Source organism: Pelophylax lessonae (assembly GCF_965119305.1).
Source record: "Pelophylax lessonae genome assembly, chromosome: 2".
In the NCBI taxonomy this organism is placed as follows: Eukaryota; Metazoa; Chordata; class Amphibia; order Anura; family Ranidae; genus Pelophylax; species Pelophylax lessonae.
The window spans coordinates 612,135,832-612,158,856 of record NC_138769.1 but is presented as its reverse complement, the minus strand read 5'-3'; the positions used below and the strand labels follow the sequence as shown (position 1 = coordinate 612,158,856).

At 44.0% G+C, this 23,025-nt stretch overlaps 1 protein-coding gene across 2 annotated transcripts in view; it reads right to left on the bottom strand.

Annotated features, from left to right (window-relative positions):
• The window catches only part of ATM (ATM serine/threonine kinase), a 276,722-nt gene that overhangs the window by 6,557 nt on the left and 247,140 nt on the right, over positions 1–23,025 (bottom strand). For both annotated transcript variants that reach the window (XM_082248434.1, XM_082248435.1), the window contains exons 55-59: positions 20,505–20,621; positions 15,649–15,798; positions 13,644–13,809; positions 9,265–9,351; positions 3,779–3,893 (exon numbers count right to left, since the gene is read on the bottom strand). In XM_082248434.1, the coding sequence (XP_082104560.1) occupies positions 3,779–3,893; positions 9,265–9,351; positions 13,644–13,809; positions 15,649–15,798; positions 20,505–20,621 (635 nt within the window). The remainder of the gene's footprint in view (positions 1–3,778; positions 3,894–9,264; positions 9,352–13,643; positions 13,810–15,648; positions 15,799–20,504; positions 20,622–23,025) is intronic.

Genomic DNA, 23,025 nt, shown 5'->3' with positions numbered 1-23,025 from the left:
ACTCTAGGCTGGAGGCAGGTAGCAGTGGGGACATATGTTTCTCTTGTTTGTTGTCCTATAGCTCCCTTTGGTGGAAAGTATATCCTTCCTCAGAGCTATAGAATAGGCTCTATCCAAAGACCACCTAGGGTAGCCCCTCGCTAAAAATTGATTGTATAAAACGGTTTAGCTCCACTGCTTGTAATACCACATATGACATTGAGAAGTTCTTCAATTGCAATACTAGCTATGTAATTTATGTTATTACATGTGGAGCGCGTTTCATTCAATATGTTGGAATACCCATTCGTGGGCTTAAAGATAGGTTTCGTGAACACATTAGGGGGTGTAAATCCACCAATGTGGTTCATACATTTCAATACTGAGCATGCAGATGACCTTTTGTTAGTGCAGGTACAAGTCATAGAAAGGGTAAGAGTTTCTCAAAGAGGAGGGGAAGTTTTTCGCCTCCTGTGTAAGAAAGTATTCCGGATCTTTAAGCTCCAGACTAGAATACCTAAGGGGCTGAACTGGGATGTCACACACTACTATGAAAAGCGAAATGATCGCCCTTCATCCGAGTCCCCCCCCCCCCCCTTTTTCTATTTGTTTCTGTTATATTTGCCTCTGGCAGTTCGTTTCACATATGAACAATGTCCATTATGTATATCCCTGTGCTGTTGAGACATATTAGATAGATATGGAGTTATGTTTTTGGTTTCCACATATGAGAGGGATCACATATTTCATGTGTTCTCTCTTTGTATGGAGAACTAATAATCATTTTTTCCTCTTGCAAGTATATATCAGAAGGGTCTCTCATGTTTTATTAGCTTTTCCTGTCCAATGCCTATGGTTACTGTTGTTTCTCCCTTTCCGGCGATTCTCAATCGTTCCTCGTGGGGATATATTCATATATCTTTATTATCCACCGTCGGGATTGGTCGAGAATATGCCAATGTTTACATTGGTTGTAACTTGCATAGTTCACACTTTTGTATCATTTTGATTTGATTTTTCCAATTTCCTTTATCAATTATATATATTTGGTATTCACTGCTTGTGCGACTATGATGATCTCTTCAACGATGGATATACGAGTCTTATTTGTACAAAAGATGAGATCTGGATATATTTTTGTAAGTCTTTACATTTTATTTGTATATTTAATTGCCACATCCCATTGATGAATTCACTAAGGTTCTGTACTTTGTACATTTACATTTTTAAAAGAACGAATGTGTTATTTAGCTACAAAGTTTGTTTCCTCTTTTGCATATAGGAACTTGTTGAATGTGCTAAACAGGGTAATTTTGCACCATTGTGTTCAGCTGTTTTCTTCACTATTTAAGTGAAATTTGGGCGCATTTTAAGTTATGATTAAGCACATTTAGTTCGTGAAATGTGTCAACTTACCCTGTGGCTTGTCTGTTTTTGGTATTGTCAAGATTTATATTAATGTCAAGATTTATATTAAGGAATAAAGAAAAATGTTTTATCCTTTATGTGCTGGAGTGCGGTCAAAACTTCCTTTTTACTTGGATATCTACCCAGACCGCGGACTAGACCTGCACCTGGTCATTGAAGGGAGGATTCATCTCACCTGGAGCGTTGTAACCTTGCCTTTGCTTCACAAGCAGAAGCTAAAAATTAACTGGTTACCATGCAGAGCTGCACCAGATTTTGCACTATACAGTTTTAGTAAATTATCCCCAAATAGTCTCTTCTGTCACAAAAAAAAGCCTACTTGTCAGCATTTAATATTGTCCACTTTAGTTCTCCTTTAAATCCTTGGCTGAAATCAACCAAAATGGTGGTTGCCTACATCATAAATAAGTGGCTATCCAGGCTCTTGTGAAAATAGTAACAAGGTCACTTTAATGGTCAGGTTAAACATGTAAAAATATATAAGAAGGTTTGCTTGATGCTGTAATACCAGATAGATATTTTAAAGAGGCTGCATCCAGTGCATTGTTTCAGACTTGCAGGCTCATTCGACTCCATTGGACTTCAAGTACTCCCCCCTTTTCCGCAATTGTGGTTTGCACAGATGGGCACAACATTGAGGTTAGAAAAGCTGTTATATCAGCATAGGGGCAGCTTTTCCAAATTTGAGAAGGTATGGGGTAGTTGGTTAGCTTCTCCTAGTTTGGCCCTCAGCTGATTTAGTAACGGACGTGTTATTGTTGTGAAATATATCACAAAAATTAATATGTTTAATTTACTTGGTAATGTTATGGCTGAAATTTGTATTCCCTTGCTTTCCAAATGTTTAATGCTCGTCTACCTGCTTTGTAATGGTGTCCCTAGTGTGCCGGTTGTGCATGGCCCTAGATATGGCTCTAAAGGGCGCTTAAAGTATTTCCATGATGTGAACTACAAAGTATCCGTATCGGCCACAAACTTGCCGATATGACTGATATTTCTTCAAGTGGTTGTACCAGAGCGATGCCTGCAGCTAGAGGCTTTACCCCAGTAACGTTATTCCAATAAAGCAGCTTGATCCATGATATAAAGACGTTTCCCAAAATACATTTTCTAATACCATCCATAGATAGTGCCATTCCACATTATAGAATTGTAACGTTATTCGGAGCCGACTATCGGCTTTGTTGTAATGATAGCCGATGCGGCTGAGCAGCTGCTCGATTGTCAATACAAGGAGTGGGAGGAGACAACCCCCCCCCCTGGGTCTCCGGTCTCACCGTGAGACCCAAACGACCAGCCTGCACATTTGCCAGCTGGCCGAAAGACCCGAACAAAGTCGTATTCGGCTCTGATTGGGTCTCCAATGTAAAAACCTGGAAGCAATGTCATGACATCACTTCCGGGTACTGGAGCCTTAAAGGAGCCAGATTTTTTTTTTAAAATGACAGTACAGTAAACCCCCCTCCATTGCGGGGGTTACGTTCCGGACCCAGCCGCGAAAAGTGAAATTCCGCAAAATAGAAAAACCCTATTAAAATGCATTGTAGGCATGTTTATTTTACTGTCACTGTACATGTAGAAGCATTTTAAGATCTTTAAACACACTTTTAAAACAATAGAAACTCATTTAAACACATAAAAGATACTAAGAGACATAGCAAGAGCTATGGAAAACACAAAAATATTTCATTTTTAATGATTTAAATAGTAAAATAACATTACAAAAAAAAAAACCGCGAATTACCGGGACCGCAAAAACTGAACCGCGATGGAGCGGGGGATTACTGTATTCACAACAGCCAAACTTGGTGTTTTGAATGCTTGAAAGTGCAGAGGAGGGGTTTGGGGTCATTTAGACCCCAGATCCCTCCATAAAGAGTATCTGTCACTGCCTATTACTGTCACAAGGGATGTTTACATTTTTTGTGACAGCAATAAAAGTGATCATAAAAATGTTTTTTTTTTTTTAAAAGGACAGTGTAAAAATAAAAACTTTAAATGTGCACAATACTGGCACCTAATATTAGCCATCGGCCTAAAGGGTGGCCAGAAAATCGGTATCGGCCCTGAAAAAATGATATCGGTCGATCCCTACTTGTACAGATTTGTAACATCTCAATAAACCTTTACCTGATTTTAAGAAAATATATACGAGAAGTTTTATTCTTAATACAAATGTTCACTAAATAATAGTATAAACCTTTGCTTTTTATATTTTGAGGTCCTACTTTAATTGTGTTTTTGCATGAAAAAAAACAGTTCAAATCACTTTCCTTGTGCCTTAAACCAAATCAATGTGTTTTTTCACATTTTGCCTGTGGTATGGTGGTTTACAATAGACAGGTAATTAGAAAGATGGAGACAAGCCTACCTTCTAAAAACGCCCTCCACTCCAGTAATACCCATCCCATCGACAATATCGCGTGTTAGGCGAAAAGGTACAGTCTCCGGGGTGGGGAGAATTTTGCCTTGTTCAAAAGCAACACCTACAAAACAGAAAAAATTGATTTTTGGAAAATCTTACCGTAAAATCCTTTTCTCTTAGCTCATTGACAGACGTAGTCCTCGGTGATACAGCACCTTCGGGTTATGTTGCCTCCACAGGAGCAGGACTAGACAGGAAATAAAAATGCTCTGGCCACACCCCAGGGGCAGTCCCCGAGGGTATATCCTCTCTCTCTCCGCCACAGCAAATCAGTTACGTCACAAAAGCAGTGCTTAGAGAATTTAACCCAACCCAACTCAAAAACAGAGGGGCGGGGACTACGTCTGTCAATGAGCTAAGAGAAAAGGATTTTACGGTAAGATTTTACAAAAATCCATTTTTCTCTATCGCTCATTGACAGACGTAGTCCTCGGTGATACACCACCTTCGGGAAGTCCCAGAGCAGTATCACAAATGAGGGGTGGGAAAATGGAAATCAAATCCCAATCTAGAAGGCCCAACCGGTGCCAACTAGAAGTTTACAATGCTCATCCTTAATGATGAGACTCAACAAAAAAAAAATTTTCAAACAGAAAAAAACCCTCGAGGTAGACCACCGGTCTCCTCAAATTGCGGCCTGCAAAACCTTGCGGCCAAATGAGGCATCCGCCGATGCCATCACATCAATTTTATAGAATTTTGTAAAGGTATGTACCGACGACCAGGTGGCCGCCTTACATACCTGGACCACTGACGCCTGATGGCGAAAGGCCCAGGAAGTACTGAGCGCTCGAGTGGAGTGCGCCCTAACAGGGAACGGAGGACTCTGACCCTTAATAGAATAAGCCTGTACCACCGTCTGTCTAATCCATTTGGCAATGGTCGCGGCAGATGCAGGCAACCCCTTTCTGGGGCCATCCGTGATCACAAAAAGTGAATCCGTCTTACGGAATGATTCCGTAGCTTTCAGGTATACCCTGATTGCCCGAACCACATCCAAGGAATGCAACGCATGTTCCCGATGATGATTGGGCTGAGGACACAAGGAAGGTAGTACAATATCTTCATTCAGATGAAAATCTGAAACCACCTTAGGAAGAAAGGATGGCTTAGGATGAAGTACTACCTTATCCCTATGAAACACTAGGTATGGGGACTGGCATGATAATGCAGCCAGTTCTGACACCCTGCGAGCAGAAGTGATAGCCACCAAGAAGGCCACCTTCTGGGATAAAGTAAGCAAGGGAAACTCCCTGATGTTTTCAAAGGGAGGTTTCTGTAGAACCGACAAAACTAAATTAAGATCCCAGGGCGGTAGGGGCGCGCGGACTGGTGGAGCCAGGTACCGCACCCCCTGGATGAAATTCCGCACCAAGGACTTGGTAGCTAAAGGTTTCTGAAAGAAGATTGCTAATGCTGAAACTTGACCCTTGATGGTGCTCAAGGCTAGTTTCTGCTCAACCCCTTTTTGCAAAAAAGCCAATATTCGAGTCACCGAATAGGTACGTGGAGGAAATCCTAAAGATTCGCACCACGCAATACAAGTCTTCCATGTGTGATAATAGACCTTGCTGGAAGTCACTTTCCTTGCTTTAATAAGGGTAGGAATGACTGAAGCTGACAACCCTCTGTCCTTCAGTACTTGGGTCTCAATGGCCAGGCCATTAAAACCAGCGACTGTAAAGCACGATGGAAAATTGGTCCTTGAGACCACAGACATTCCCTGAGACGAAGTTCCCACGGAACGTCTGCGACTAGCATGTCCAAGTCGGTCAGGCCGGCTTGACGAGGCCAGCCTAGAATTTCTAGGACCACTGGTGCTGACTGGATCTGAACCAGGCATCCCTAGAGCAATCTGGCCCCGACCATCCGAGAAAGTCTGGTCGTTTTCTGTTCCCACACATTTATCAGATACCCGATTCCTATCAGGAAGGGTGATCTTTTCTGGTTGAACCTCAGGGACCGAAGTCACCCGGCTAGAGGCTTCTTGGTCTGTCTGGTCAACAAGATCCGATTCCTGTGGGGAATAGAGACTAATCTTAGGAAAAGGTAAAGGAAAAGATCTATTCAGGGAACGGTGACTACCGCTCCCTGTAGTACTTAAATGTTGGAAGGGAAGAATCGCACCGGTAGTAGTAGTCGATGCTCAATCTAATGTCCTGAATACCGGTGAAAACGTCCCCCCACCCTCAACCCGGGTGGGGGCGCACCTTCAGGCTGTGTAATCCTTTACTTCGGGTTTGGCTGAGTCGGTCCTCTGTTTGTCCGACAAGCCTTTCTTGAACCCTCCTGGAGGAGTCTTGCCTTTCCCGCTTGTTCCAGCCGGGCGTACGAACCCTTTATGGGCGGTAAAGAAAGGTCCTCGCTTGTTGCGAGGTCCCTTAGCTTTAGCAGCCTGTGGCAAGAAAGTGCTCTTGCCCCCAGTGGCATCCTTAATAATTTCATCTAGGTTGGCCCCAAATAGACGATTCCCCTGAAAGGGGAGATTCGTCAAGGTCTTTTTGGAACCTAGGTCAGCTGACCAGCATTTTAACCATAGCACACGTCTGAGGATTACCGCTGACATAGATGCATGCCCTAATAGGGGAGTAGTGTCCAAGGCTGCGTCACAGATAAACTGTAGCCCTTGTATAATCTGTTCCATCAAATCAGATGTTTCCTGGGGAATATCTTTTCCCCTAAGGTCTTGGCGTACCAATCTCGCCCATTCCGTAAGTGTCTGGGAAACTAGACCAATAACAATTACTGGTCTAAATGCTGACCCTATCAGAGAGAAGATAGTGCGGGACTCTGCTTCCATCTTCCGATCCACCGGATCCTTAAAGGACGAAGTGTCCTCCACTGGGATAACCGTGGCTTTATTCAGCCTGGAAATAGGTGGATCCACCACTGGTGGTACCGTCCATTTCTTAATGAAGGATTCCTCAAATGGATAGCGTCTAGCAATACGCTTGGAAATCGTAAAGGTACGCTTAGAATGCTCCCATTCTCCTTTAATTATATTACCAAAACACTTGGGTACAGGAAAAACCTTCACCGTTTTGATGGGCTTGTTAGTACCAAAGGGAATCTCTGTTTCAGTTGCCTCTGCCGGTAAAACCTCAAGTCTTACGGTTTCCCGCACTGCCACAACTAGTGCGTCCACCAATGCTTCTTCCTGAATTATAGCGGGAGAAGGAACGTCCTCCTCACTGTCTGAGGGAGCTTTACCTGAGGTAACAGCCCTTGCAGAGGGACCTGCAGCTGCAGTGGCCATCTCTGAATCTGAGTCAGAGGTGTCAGATAATATAGGGGTAGGCGGGGGTCGCTTCCTTGACCCCCGTCCCTGACAGGCTGCCTTCACCCGAGCCACCAAAGACTCCAAAACTGCTGTAAATGCATCCATACTCTGTGCACCGGCGGGTCCCGTGGGAAACAGGTGGGGGAATTTGTGTGGCAGGGTCCATGATTATTCCAGTAACTTCCCGGATAATACAATTCAATTAAATAAAAAAAAAAAACTTTTTTTTTTTTTTCAGACCCCCAGCGCCACAAAAGCCCCTTAGTGTTACCTGCTAGGGATCCCTATCGATCGAGAGAGAGAGAGAGATAGACCCCCAGGCTCACCACTTGATGCTCAGAGTTTAACTGCAACAGGTTACAGCGCTGTCTTCACAAACAGGAAGTCTTTTGGCTGGCTGCCCAGGAAGAAAGGAGGCGGCGCCTCCCCTAGCTCCACGAGGTGTTTGGATCACCTCAAACATGGCCGCCCCCATGCTGGAGACACGAGGCTACGCCAAAATGGCTGCTCGTGCGATCCAGCAAAAAAAATGGCGGCGGCCTGTACCGAATAGCGGTGTGCTGCAGAGCACACAACACCTTCTCTGCATGGGGATTTGGCGTGGTTGGCGGTACCGGCCCTGGCGGACCGCATGGCCGTTCGGAAGGCCTGCTATAGCTGGAGATTTGACTAGGAAGGCAGTCTACATGTCCATGGCTTCTGACTGGTAGGTACCTTATTATTATCACAGTAAGATTCCCAGACTGCCACTGATTACAATCTTTTTAACATGTATACAATTAGATTGTTAGCTCCCAAACCAAGCCTCCTGGCTTTTTGCACATAAAATCACACTCAAAGTAGGGGGATCTGTGCCATGTTATAGGATAGAGGGGGACTCTATCTTACCATACAGAGAGGGGCCCGCGTTCACCACAAGACCCGTCAGGGGAAAAGGGGGAACATACTACTCACCATACCGGAACCAGGCGGGCACCAACTCCTGACAGTACCCCTCTCCACCGGGGCGGGAGGGCTGTCGACCAATACGGACGCCGTGACTCATGGTCCTTGGCGTTTCAGCGAGACGTTTAACTCGCGGGGTCAGTCCCCCAGTGGGACTATGTCGCAGCCGACCCAGCGCGGAGCTATGGCCTGCACGCGCTCGTAGGCTGAACTGGGGTGACCACCGGATCTCAACATCCCGCCCGTCGCCCAGTTCAGCTTTCTTGCTTGAAGATCTCACAGGAACACTGGAGAAAAAAGCTGTCTAAAAAATCTTTTAAGAAAAAAATCTTGCCAGGACCGAAGATCCCAGCAAGGTATCTAGGTCCTTACTCCTGACTAGACAGAAAAAAACTGATTTGCTGTGGCGGAGAGAGAGAGGATATACCCTCGGGGACTGCCCCTGGGGTGTGGCCAGAGCATTTTTATTTCCTGTCTAGTCCTGCTCCTGTGGAGGCAACATAACCCGAAGGTGCTGTATCACCGAGGACTACGTCTGTCAATGAGCGATAGAGAAAGTATGGTTATGTTCAAATCCATATTCCAGGAATTGAGAAGAAATCTCCTTAATTGCGCCACAGCCAGCAATAAAAACACACAATCCAAAAAACAAAAAGTCAAATGCAGTCCTCTTTAATGGAGCCACTAGAAATTCAAAGTAGTGCGCAATGATGCAGACTGTTTGTCGGGTAGCTCAGCATCATCACAGTGTTAGAAGGCGATGGTCACTCCTACATTAGTTGGGTCATGGCCAGTTCCACCCCTCCACCCCAAGTGACAGCAACACCATTCCTCGAACTATGATCCGCTTACAGATTATTCAATATACTTTTGTTATTATACCAAGTCACATCTTTCCGGAGTATCAACAAGAATTGTTCTTGAGGTTTATGGAGTACCTCCAACCTGATTATTAGCTCAATGTCATGCTGGACAATGTCTGTTCCACTCAACCTCACATTACACCAGCTACAGGAGATGGAAGGGTTGGGCTTCCCTCACAGTGAGATTTTTCATCAGGTTTGAAAATGTACATAAAAATACATCTTCAACAACCAGAAATACTCCCTATTTCTTCCTAAAACATAGCTACAGTTCCATTGTGCCAAGGGATGCTTGAAACAAAGCACCATTCGCTTCACTCTTATATATAAAAAAAAACCCTTACCCAGGTCAATGTGTACGAGTTCTGATGTCTCTTCATCTATTAGGATGTTCTGGACGTGTCTGTCTCCAAGTCCTACAATGTAACCAACTGACAACAAAAGACAAAAAGATTATATAAAAAAGGATATCTCCAGCCTTTTTAAAGAAATAAAGATATGTATGATATGTGACCAGTGCAATATAAACAACATTTTTCAATGTGAATAGATATTTAAAGGTCAGGCAATATAAGTTGTAGGGATATTTTTATTTTACAATTTGCTCCTCTGGCACACCCTAAGCTCTCACCATACATTGGGCAGTCATATTTGAAGGCTTTGCTCAAAAACCATAGCAGAGCTGCATGTGCCAATCCGTACAAACTGGCCCAATAGGGTTGTAGGGTGACGTCTTTATTACACATGGCCCCCCATTATACAGCGCCACAACGTAACACACAAAAATGTTATAGATCATATACAGTCTGTGTGCTATATGATCAATCTCTCAGTGACATTCAGTATACTTGAATTTACTGTACAGTCAGATTACCTATATATCTGTACATTTTCAGAATGGAATTCGTGTATAAAAATTTCCAAAAAAAAAAAGCCCCAGTGTCAAACTTGGTAGCCAGTTACCCTTGTTAATTGAAAGTGCAATTAAAGGAAAAACTATTTTTTAATTTTGGGAGTAAGGAAGGGTTAAGCCTAGTACACATTACTAGATTTTTTTTCATCCAATCCAGCGGGCTGAATGAAAAAAAAAAAAAAGCAGCTCAAGAGGTGCTGCTGTACTAACTATGAGCTATTGTATTCTGACAGGGGGACAGTGGGGGCGGGACAGCCCCCCCCCCCCGTACACGCCGGACAGCACTTTTGTGAGAAATGATTGGATGTCAATCAGCAGACCTTTTTTCGGTCATACCCCTTTGTCAGATGTCGGCCAAACGGCTGGCTTCTGTAAGACCAACTGCCATACACACAGGCTGAATGGAATGTCGGAGAATACTGGTCCAGTTCCCATCCACCCATGTGACCTCATGTATCAAAGTGTCAGTACTAATAACTGTCCATGACTGAAGAAAGAAAAAGAGGGCACCTCTAAGCATTAAAAGATTTATTCACAGACAAGGGGATTAAAAACATTTACAAGATCTTCATGGAGATCAAGCATATCAATAAGAATCCTCGTATGAACCGCTTAGTCCTGCATCGCTGTGTAGGGAGGAAGAGAGCTGTCCGGCATCTGTCAGAGTCCCAGGAGGATGTGGAGGCAATGCGACGGCCCGGGTTCCAGAACCAAGCTGGAACGCACGCAGCCGGCAGTGAGGTCGGGTGAGGGTAGTGGGCAGTAACGCATTTCGGAGCATGTGCGACTCCATCAGACCTACGCCCATATTCGGGTGTATTATACCTCGCCTATGTTGTATATCCATTTTCTGGCAGTATATTATGGATGAATCAATGTCTCCTGTAGGAGGCAGAAGTCAAATGTTCAGTATATGCAAAGTATAATAATATCTCAAAACAGTCCAATATATATATATATATATATATATATATATATATATACACACACACACAGTGCCTTGCTAAAGTATTCGGCCCCCTTGAACTTTTCAACCTTTTGCCACATTTCAGGCTTCAAAGATAAAGATATAAAACTGTCATTTTTTGTGAAGAATCAACAACAAGTGGGACACAATCATGAAGTGGAATTTATCGGATATTTCAAACTTTTTTAACAATTAAAAAACTGAAAAATTGGGCGTGCAAAATTATTCAGCCCCCTTAAGTTAATACATTGTAGCGCCACCTTTTGCTGCGATTACAGCTGTAAGTCGCTTGGGGTATGTCTCTATCAGTTTTGTACATCGAGAGACTGAAATTTTTGCCCATTCCTCCTTGCAAAACAGCTCGAGCTCAGTGAGGTTGGATGGAGAGCGTTTGTGAACAGCAGTTTTCAGTTCTTTCCACAGATTCTCGATTGGATTCAGGTCTGGACTTTGACTTGGCCATTCTAACACCTGGATATGTTTATTTGTGAACCATTCCATTGTAGATTTTGCTTTATGTTTTGGATCATTGTCTTGTTGGAAGACAAATCTCCGTCCCAGTCTCAGGTCTTTTGCAGACTCCATCAGGTTTTCTGCCAGAATGGTCCTGTATTTGGCTCCATCCATCTTCCCATCAATTTTAACCATCTTCCCTGTCCCTGCTGAAGAAAAGCAGGCCCAAACCATGATGCTGCCACCACTATGTTTGACAGTGAGGATGGTGTGTTCAGGGTGATGAGCTGTGTTTCTTTTGACCCCCAACATAACGTTTTGCATTGTTGCCAAAAAGTTCGATTTTGGTTTCATCTGACCAGAGCACCTTCTTCCACATGTTTGGTGTGTCTCCCAGGTGGCTTGTGGCAAACTTTAACCGACATTTTTTATGGATATCTTTAAGAAATGGCTTTCTTCTTGCCACTCTTCCATAAAGGCCAGATTTGTGCAGTATACAACTGATTGTTGTCCTATGGACAGAGTCTCCCACCTCAGCTGTAGATCTCTGCAGTTCATCCAGAGTGATCATGGGCCTCTTGGCTGCATCTCTGATCAGTATTCTCCTTGTATGAGCTGAAAGTTTAGAGGGACAGCCAGGTCTTCGTAGATTTGCAGTGGTCTGATACTCCTTCCATTTCAATATATTCGCTTGCACAGTGCTCTTTGGGATGTTTAAAGCTTGGGAAATCTTTTTGTATCCAAATCCGGCTTTAAACTTCTCCACAACAGTATCTCGGACCTGCCTGGTGTGTTCCTTGTTCTTCATGATGCTCTCTGCGCTTTAAACGGACCTCTGAGACTATCACAGTGCAGGTGCATTTATACGAAGACTTACACACAGGTGGATTCTATTTAGCATCATTAGTCATTTAGGTCAACATTGGATCATTCAGAGATCCTCACTGAACTTCTGGAGAGAGTTTGCTGCACTGAAAGTATTATTAATAGTATTAGATACTTATACTATTAGATATTATTATAAATAATTTTGCACGCCAAATTTTTCAGTTTTTTACTTGTTAACAAAGTTTGAAATATCCAATAAATTTCGTTCTACTTCATGATTTTGTCCCACTTGTTGATTCTTCACAAAAAATTACAGTTTTATATCTTTATGTTTGAAGCCTGAAATATGGCAGAAAGTCGAAAAGTTCAAGGGGGCCAAATACTTTCGCAAGGCACTGTGTATATATATATATATATATATATATATATATATTGTATTGATTTCGAATTCTTCATTCATGCCCCCAGGTGAGAGCATGTCTAAGGCATATATTCAGTATGTTTCCCTTTTGCAGAAGCGCTGAAATCTCTCTGACCCAGGGAAACTGGCGGGGATGGATTCAATGATCCACACCTGTATACAAGTGGTGGATTTCTGATGGTATGCTGCAAAGTGTCTGGAAAAACACTCCTCATTTTTTAATACTCCTAATAGTTTCCAAAATTCTCCGAGCACTACTACCACTATCTGCTTGACTGGCTCTTTAAGAATAGCCAAGACCCAATACATACATACCTGTATATGCTTATATACAGTATGTCAAATGATGTACTTTAATTTGAAATGCTTCCCTTTTTTATATTATAACGTTTATTTTCCAAATACTCCTTATGTTTGTATGCTCCTTGTTTCCAATAGGCTCCTAGTATCACTACCATAGATATATATGTGTATGCTGGTGACAGGTCACTCCCCCAGCATGTCCTCGGCAACACACTCCCGGCTCTATTGTCATTCCATCCAAGAACCGAGCCTCTACTCCTCTTCTTTCTCCTCCCCTTCACCCCTTATATGCCAACTGCACGAATATGGGCGTAGGTCTGACGAAACCAGTTACCGCCCACTACCCTCACCTGACGTCACTACCGGATGCGTGGGTTCCAGCTTGGTTCCGGAAGCCGGGCCATCCCATTGTCTCCTCACTCCCCTGTGTCCTCCTGGGACTCTCACAGCTGTAGGACAGCCCTCTCTCTCCCTACGCAGGACTAAGCGGTTCATATGAGGATTCTTATTGATAGGCTTGATTCCACAATGATTTTGTGAGTGTTTTTAATTCCCTTGTCTATGAATAAATCTTTTAATGCTGCACTTAGAGGTGCCTTCTTTTTCTTTCTTGATTCTCCAGAGTTGCTTCCTCTCATGTAAGTGCTGCCTTAAGTGCCATCTTCTCACTACTAATATCCTCACAAGAGCTTCCTCATCTCTCTCTTCTGAGGCCTAGGACTGGATGCCCCTAGTGCTAGTTATACCAGTGAGGAAGGCCTATAAACTGTAAAATTAATAAATCTTTGTATTCCTGCCTAATAGAAATGAAATACAAATGAATGTAAGTAACACACACCAATGGATGATGTGGCAACACTACGTGTATAAGCCAAACGCTTCTCAAACCAAACTGCTGGATCTAAGAACTTCTCCATGCAGAAGTAACGGAACACTGGATGGAAATGTTCACAGATGTCCAGGAAAACTTGGTATTTATCTTCAAACCGTCCTCTTTGAACATCCTAGAAATTAGAAAACAGGATTACGGATTTGACGAAAACTGTGGTCAGAATAAAAACACTAATTAATGTGTATATATATATATTAATTGATTCTGAACTGTAGCAGTACCTTGGTAAGTGCTTTGTTAATCTAACTGATAGTTAAAAGAATTTGTGCCTGTGGATTTGGGTGCACTGATGATCAAACAGCATTGACTTATCATTAAACCTGATTCCTTTTTTTTTCTTTCTAAATGCTAAATCCAAAGCATAAAATACATAGAAGTACAATGCCTTTCACATTACATATTCATTACAAAATGTAATGTTTGTTTTTGCCCTTTAAACCTATTTTTTTAATAAAATGTACTATAATAAAAACATAATATACACAAAACTATATATCATATCACTAAGGTACAAAATTCCTGGTTTGCACAGCTTACATCCTTATCTTGCTTTACCAGCCCTGTTTAGATCACACCATAGCATTTCAGTGAAAACAACGTCATAAGCCTGCCTTGGCTCTTCCAAAAGGTAAAAACTCCTTCTGATTAAGCTATTCTGACTTTTCACTTAAGTTCGGTTGTTAAGCACTTACCCACAGAGTTCCAATTATCAAAAAGATACTTTAGTTCCTAAACTGGGCTTGACTCTGTATCTTCCCCTCACTACAGATCCATCCTCGTGATAGACTGCTACAATGATGCACTCTGGATGTCAAACTAAACCAAAGAACATTCCCAGCTCATCTTACTGACCAGCCTGCAACCAACCTAATTATTCTAACAGAATGCATTAAAAACAGGGGTTTATTTGGCAAGCATTTGCAAATACATGCATATGCTGCAGAGCTAATTCATGGCACCCCAGTGTTATCTGCAGTCCTAACTCTAAATTGTGAGCGCCTCCATGGTAGAAGCGCATGCATTATAATGGATAGGCCGAGGGCAGGTGAGCCTGGAGAGAGCCCACCCCTCCTTAAAGGCACAGTAACGCACTGGACACGCATCATATAGCACAAGGACAGCAAAGGTGTCCAGTGTGTCCTCTCATCAGTATTCCAACAGTACAAACAAAGATCTTGTTAGGCAGGATAATTTGCTTGGTTGCAGGCTGGTCAGGAAGTTGAGCTGTGAATTTTCTTTGCTTGCTGCAAAGGCCAGTTATAGGTGGGGCAGTGGCCATTTGTTTGCACTGCACTAGAATGTGTTTGGAATTTGAAGGATCCCCGACAATATTCCCTCCTAATTCTGTGCTGCAAATACATACTTAGAGTAAAACTATAAGCAAAACTTTTTTTTCCCATTTTGGATAGAGCAAAGGAGGGTTATAACATGTCCGATTTTTTTTTTTGCCTTCTGTGTCCCATTGGGAAGATTTCCCTTCACTTCCTGTCCCATAACTAAACAGGAAGTGAGAGGAAATCCTTGCAAATTATGGTATTTCTTGGGGGCCCCCGGGTCACCAGAACTAATGTCCCCATGAGATGACTTCCTCTCAATTACTTTTCTGGGGACAACCCATAATTTAGGATTTTCTTTTACTTTCCCTTTCAATGATCATGGTAAACAGGGCAAATAAAGAGGGTGAATCTCCTTACTGGGGGCACAGACAGCAAAAAAAAAAAAAAATGAATGGGTTTTCTTATCCCACTCCACTCTATTTAAAACAAAACGTTTTTGTCTTTAGTTATACTTTAAAGGGGTTTGTGTTTCTGTGTGTGCAAGTCTTGATAGTTTTTGTGAGGAGTGCAGCTTAGGTTGTTGGAAGAATTTAAGTTCCTTTCACATTTCCCCTACATCAAGCAAAACTGATAAACCCCTTTTTAAAAAAGTGAATTCATAATAACAAACAAACCATCATTCTCTTCTGGCACTGTAAACTGCTGACATCCCTTGGCCGGTAACGTTTGTGAGCACCTTCATCAGAATTCACAAGGTATTCACCAATAGGAACTGTGCCAGAGCACCACTCCAGAACACCACTTCTCTGAGACAGAGGCACCACCTGCCAACAACACAAGGATGTCAGTTATTGATATACTCAGGCATAGATGTGATACAAAACATGTGAACCCTCAGCATTTTTCTGAAATTCCACATTAAGTATGAAAAATGTATTTTGATTTTTATCTAATCCATAATAATAAAGAGTCTTAACCGGACAAATGGTTAAAAAATAAAATCAAGGTTATTCTGGAAATGAACAGCTTTACGTCCATGTAACACATATATACAGTGTCAAGAAAGTGGGCTTTAAACCTGGGCACCGCATAGATGTGTTCTTGTGTTTGTGCTGAGAGTGTGCTCAATTGCCCAAGCACTGAGCCTGGGCTTTCAGTGTCAGCCCTGGGTCTCTAACAACGATCGGGACCCAGGCGAACCAGATCCTGATCACATGATCTCTGTGATAGTCTCTAATTGGCTATCACAGTAATCATTAAACCTATAGCCCGCCCTGTGTCTACAACAAAAAACAAAAACTTGGATAGAGCACCTAAACAGACCACGCCTCAAAAATAATCATGTACAAAAAAATTTGCACTCTAAAAATCAAATACATATTTATCCCTATGTATTTACCATGCTTTTTTAATCTGTATCTTTCGTAATAAATTATCTTTTTAGAGGACACAGTTCTATTAATTTTTTTTGATTATTTTATTGGAGTGTGAAATTTCTTTTGGATATGATTAGTTTTGAGAAGTGACTTGTTGAAGTCCTTTCTGCAGATTGTGGGATTATATGTAATATAGTGGAGACTCCAGAAGTGGGTAGTGGTTAGCAGGCCCTGACTTTTTCCTTTGTTGAACATGGGATTCTGCTGCAAAAGTAGAAGCCTATAGGTCATGTAAATTTGTAGAAATGCTTCTACCACGCTCTACATTTTCACAAGTTTCAGATTTTTCTGAGGTTCTCCGATATCTCTTTAATTCAGGGCAATGGTCAACTTTAAGATAATACTCTTGCAAAGTTTTTAGTTTTTTTATTCAGCAGGTGAAACCTACTCCGGAATAAATGGAACCCATGGCATCCCTACTGTGATGAGACCAACCTCGCCACATTGCATTGGAGGAGCCTGGTTGCCCGCCTGCTGCCTTTGGATTATGGACCGGCAGCTAAAGGGTTAATTTTACGGTGCAGAAGGATTTATTTCTCCCTTTCTGCACAGCCGTTCGGTAGATTCTATCTACCGAACAAACAGCCCCTGGTTCTAATTCGTATGGATTTGGTGAATGCAGGGTGACCAGGAGGATGTTGTCCACTGCTTGAGCCTCACACGGAGCCTTGTCTCGTTCTTGGGGGGATTCACTGTATGCTGTTGGAGACTGATTGCTAGGAGTGTAAGCTGATGTATGCTTTTCCTGTTCGTCTGCTAGCAGCTATTCGTGAGGTTCCAGGTTGGAGTGCTATTTTGTATCCAGTTCGGGAGTTTGGTGTTCTGCAGTAGCTGTGCCTGTCTCTCAGACAGGGCCATATCGCCTAAACGGATTTTAACCCCTTGTCTGCTGAAACGGTCCGTTACACCTACCCTAGAGGTTCAGATTCACATTCGTGTTTATAACTGCTTTAATCAATTGCCTAATAATGATATAGCATTGTAAAATATCTGCTATTTGTAAAATAAGACTGACTTTACTTTCATGGCTTTAGGTGACCGATGCCATTCCTATGGATATCCCATCTAAACCACCTCATTGTACGTAGAGGATGTTGTAATCTCTTTTTCAGTCAAGAGTGCCAATTTCTGATCAGATGCACCTTCAGACTAATTAAATAGTTATAAAAAAAAGGGAATTTAAATAAAGGGGCAAATATATACTATTACTCAAGAGTTGGACTACACTAATATAATAAATACAATAGTGGATTGGTGTGTGGACAGAGCATTATACTGATTGCATCCATTGTGGCACCATCCCAAACAAATGCATCTACAAAAGAGAGAACAGAGGGGGGGGGGATAGCTGCACCCAAATGCAGAAATCCCACTCTAAACAAAAAGGGGACAAGTTGTGCCTGACAACTGGAAAAAAAATCAAGTAAAACTTAATATAAGAAAAGACATTTAATTTAATTAAAAAGAAGCCCCATCCCAAAAAAAAGAGTATTGAATCTATGCATTTTGCAGTGTTTGCTTCTTCAGGATTCCAGCTTGGAGACCAGTTGAAACAAATAAAACACATTCGGCAATAACAAACCATCATAAATGTGAATGTAACAAACAAAACAAAATGTAAAACACAAAAGACCTGAAGGTTTGGGAGAAAAAATGTAATGTAATAACTTAAACATTCACATTTCTGCATTACAATTTTGCTTTAGGGAATCAAGATAGTTAATAAATAGAATGTATAAAGCTGATGATTTCACTGCCAAATTCTGTTGGTTAGAACTAAAATTATATATATCAGTTACTATCAGTGGCGTACCAATGGGGGGGGGGACCGCCCCGGGTGCAACGCACGGGGGGAGGGGGGGGGTGTGGTTTATCAGGCCGCTCAGGGGTGCCCGCCGGCTCCGTCGGGCTGGCACGCATCTCCGTGTGAAGGCAGCTGCAATAGCAGCTCCTTCAGTCAGCGGCGTGCTGCTCGCAGGAGGCGGGAAGAAAGAAGGTAAGTGCTGTGTGCTGTATAGGAGAAGCGGCCGGGACAGCTGCATAATGAGGCATTGATCTTCTTTTCATATATCTCCTGCGTCCGTTAAATGACTGATTCTCCTCCTTTCCCTCCTGCAGGCATTCAACAGACGAAGGAGATATATGGAAAGATCAATTCCTCTTTATGCAGCTGTCCCACCACCCCTAATATACAAATTCCTTTGCTGGCCCCCCAGTGTTATCCAGCACCCCCCCCCCCACCCCAGTGCTCTTCAACACCCCCTCTCCAGCCCCCCCCCAGTGCTCTTTAGCCCCCCTCCTCCCAGTTCTCTTCAGCTCCCCACAGTGCTTTGCAGCTCCCCCCAATGCTCCCTGGTTCCCCCAGTGCTTTCCACCCCCCTGTGCAACCTGCCCCCCCCTCAGTGATCTCCAGTTCCCCCAGTGCTCTCTACCCCCCTGTGCACCCTGGCTCCCCCCCTCAGTGATCTCCAGTTCCCCCAGTGCTCTCTACCCCCCTGTGCACCCTGGGTCCCCCCCCTCAGTGATCTCCAGTTCCCCCAGTGCTCTCTACCCCCCTGTGCACCCTGCCCCCCCCTCAGTGATCTCCAGTTCCCCCAGTGCTCTCTACCCCCTGTGCACCCTGGCTCCCCCCTCAATGATCTCCAGTTCCCCCCAGTGCTCTCCACCTACCTGTGCACCCTGCCCCCCCCATCAGTGATCTCCAGTCCCCCCCAGTGCTCTCCACCCCCCTGTTAATCCTGGCTCCCCCCCTCAGTGATCTCCAATCCCCCCCCAGTGCTCTCCACCCCCCTGTGCACCCTGGCTCCCACCCTCAGTGATCTCCAGTTCTCCCCAGTGCTCTCCACCCCCCTGTGTACCCTGGCTCCCCCCCCCCATCAGTGATCTCCAGTCCCCCCCAGTGCTCTCCACCCCCTGTGCATCCTGGCTCCCCCCCCTCAGTGATCTCCAGTCCCCCCCCAGTGCTCTCCACCCCCCTGTGCATCCTGGCTCCCCCCCTCAGTGATCTACAGTCCCCCCCAGTGCACCATGGCTCCCCCCTCAGTGATCTCCAGTCCCCCCCAGTGCTCTCCACCCCCCTGTGCACCCTGCCCCCCCTCAGTGATCTCGTCCCCCCCTCCCAGTGCTCTCCACCCCCCTGTGCACCCTGGCTCCCCCCTCAGTGATCTCCAGTTCCCCCCCGTGCTCTCCAGCACCCCCCCCCAGCGCTCTCCACCCCTCACACTTTCCAACCCCCCTGCAATGCTTTCCAACCCCCCCCTTAATTCTCTCCTGTGCTCTCCAGCCCCCCTAGTGCTCTTCTATCTTCTATCATGTCTGCAGTCTCTGACCATCTCTTGTATCAGGTCTGCAGTCTGACCATCTGTTGTTGTATGTCTGCAGTCTCTGACCATCTCTTGTATCATGTCTGCAGTCTCTGACCATCTCTTGTATCATGTCTGCAGTCTCTGACCATCTCTTGTATCATGTCTGCAGTCTCTGATCATCTACTGTATCATGTCTGTAGTCTCTGACCATCTACTGTATCATGTCTGCAGTCTCTGACCATCTACTGTATCATGTCTGCAGTCTATGACCATCTACTGTATCATGTCTGCAGTCTCTGACCATCTCCTGCATAATGTCTGCAGTCTCTGACCATCTCTTGTATCATGTCTGTAGTCTCTAACCATCTCTTGTATCATGTCCGCAGTCTCTGACCATCTACTGTATCATGTCTGCAGTCTCTGACCATCTACTGTATCATGTCTGCAGTCTCTGTCCATCTACTGAATCATGTCTGCAGTCTCTGACCATCTCCTGTATCATGTCTGCAGTCTCTGACCATCTCTTGTATCACACCCTCAGTCTCTGACCATCTCTGGTATCATGTCTGCAATCTGACCATCTCTTGTATCATGTCTGCAGGGAGGGGACAGACTGCAAGGGGCACTGGGATGGGGGGCTGTGAAATATGTGCAATAAATACTCTTGAAAACATTACAAATTTTTGTGGGTGTTTTTACATTTTAAAGGGGGGGTGCCAGATATAGCATCCGCCCTGGGTGCCAAATGCTCTAGGTACGCCACTGGTTACTATAACTGGTAAAGATTACCTTGTATCTGCGGATAGTCAGCTTTCTCTTCCTGGTCTCACTGTTCTTCTGTAACAATGCATTACACATCTGGAACACCTGCTGCATCACTGCGTCTTGTCTGAGATCATCCCGGCCCTTTGAAAGTAAACATAAAAAAAATTTCATGGACGATACAAAAACACAAACTATTTAGAAAAGCTCTACTCTGAAAAAAGTTCCAACTGACATGTTAAATCCTTCAGTGAACCACTAATGATATGCACAAAATAATGTAATGGTCCTAAGGGCAGAATATTTACTCAATACATCTTATTCTGTATATCAAGTATTACAAGCAGTCAGATTCCAGGGATCTCTACGCATGTGGGGTTGTTGGGACACCTTCCTGAATAAATGCTGTACAATTTCCTCTCTATCTGCTTGTTGGATCCCCAAGCAGATTCAAACTATCAAGTCAGGCTTGAATCTAACTTGTGGCTGGGAAGAATGTCAGTGTATGTAATAACAATGTGATGTTATCAGGCATTCAGTGCATCAGCAATCACCAATAACTCAAATATCTATTTTAGGTGGACTTGACTTTTATGCAATCACACCCTTATACAGCTGAGAGAAAAGTCCACTTCTGCACCACATCAATCTGTTTTGTCACATTTAAAGAACAAGTACAGCCAAGGCTTGTTTGGCTGTATTTCTTCTGTGGATCACAGGAATGCAGTTCGTTCTGCACACCTGTGACCCTTTTCCAACTGAAGCCCGCTGTCCGCTGACGTCACAGAGCCAGTCCAGGCTCAGGCAAGATCGCGACAATGACGTCGGGATCCCCTCCACAGCCCAGAGCTTCAGTGAGTCTAGGGGTTGGGGGGATGGGATAGAGCAGAGTGCTGGTGACAGGGAGCTGTGGAAATCAAACAATCTGCGGTTTTTGATCGCTCAGGTCTCCGTGTTAAAGCCAGCGGGGACTGATGCTGCATCAACCTAGTTAGTATGAATCTGCAAAAAAAAAATAAAAATGCTACTGGTGTTTTTTTAACGTCCAGTATGCATGAGACCTGAAACTTTAGGGCTGTAGGCAAGTTTAGCTCTCTGAACTGTGAATATAATGCCAACAAAGTATTCCAGTGTTCTCCCAAGTCACTACTCTTCTTGAACACACTCCGTCAGTCTCAGAATTGTTTTAGTTTTAGTCATATTTTAGTAGACTAAAATAGTATTGATTTAGTCGACTAAATGAACACTGCTAATGACATGCGCAGAAACAACATTTTCTATGGGACATTATACTACAAAATACTCCCACAAATATTAGGCAGGTGTCCAGCAGACAGTGGATCATAAAAGGGCAATCATACTGTCAGGCAATGGAACCACATGGAAGAAAAATGTAACAAGGCCTGGGAAAGAAAATCATTTCTTTACACAAAAAAGATAAAGGCTACAAGAAGATCGGCAAAGCTTTACTTATCAGTCAGAATACTGTAGCAAAAGTGATACAAAAAGTTAAAGCAGAGTTCCACCCAAAAATGGAACTTCTGCTCATCTGCTTCCCCCTCCAGTGCCACATTTGGCACCTTTCAGGGGGGAGGGGGGAATGGGTATCTGTTTTTAACAGGTACCCTTCCCTACTTCCGGGAGACAGTGCTGTGGCGCTATCCCTCTGAAGTTCCGTCCCCTTTCTCCTTTCCCCGCCGCCGAGCCAATGAGAATGCACAGCGTGCTTCACGCATTCGCAGTAGGAAACCGGGAGCGAATGGCGGCGGCAGCCGAAAATCGGCTGGGCTGCTTACATCGAGGGCTCCCTGGACAGGTAAGTGTCTATGTATTAAAAGTCAGCAGCTACAGTAATTGTAGCTGCTGACTTAATTTTTTTTTCACAGCTGGAACACCACTTGAAGATGGAACTGCAACCATCTCACAAAGACATCTTTTGCACAGAGCCGCTGGAATCCTCCTCTTCTCGGGTCCTTCTTTGCTGCTCCTAGCCCCTCCCTTCAGTCGAGTGCCCCCACTGCAAGCAGCAGCTCTGTGTCCATTCAGGCATGGAGCTGCCTTTTGGCCCCCGCTCCCTCTCTCTCCCGATTGGCTGACTGACTTTGATTGACAGCTGTGGGAGCCAATGCCACCATGGATGTGTCTCAGCCAATCAGAAAGGAGAGTCCCGGACGTCCGAGGGACTCGTGGACATCGCTGGACAGAGATGGGGCTCAGGTAAGTATTAGGAAGTGCTGGGAAGGCTGCTAGACACAGAAGGCTTTTTATCTTAATGCATGAAATGCATTAGGATAAAAAACGTTCTGCCTTTACAATTCATTTAACACCTTGACAGGAGCGTCTTCTGATAAGAAGGGTTGAAGAAAATCGCCATGCAAGTTAACTGCAGTTAGGTAAATAAGTAGAAAGCCAAACTGGGGTAATTGTTTCCTGTGCCACAATATATCGTACACTGCAGAGGAATGACATGCATGGGTGTCGTCCACGAAGGATGCCTCTCCTAAAGACCAGGCACAAAAAAGTCCCCCTAGATTTTGCCAGGGCCCAT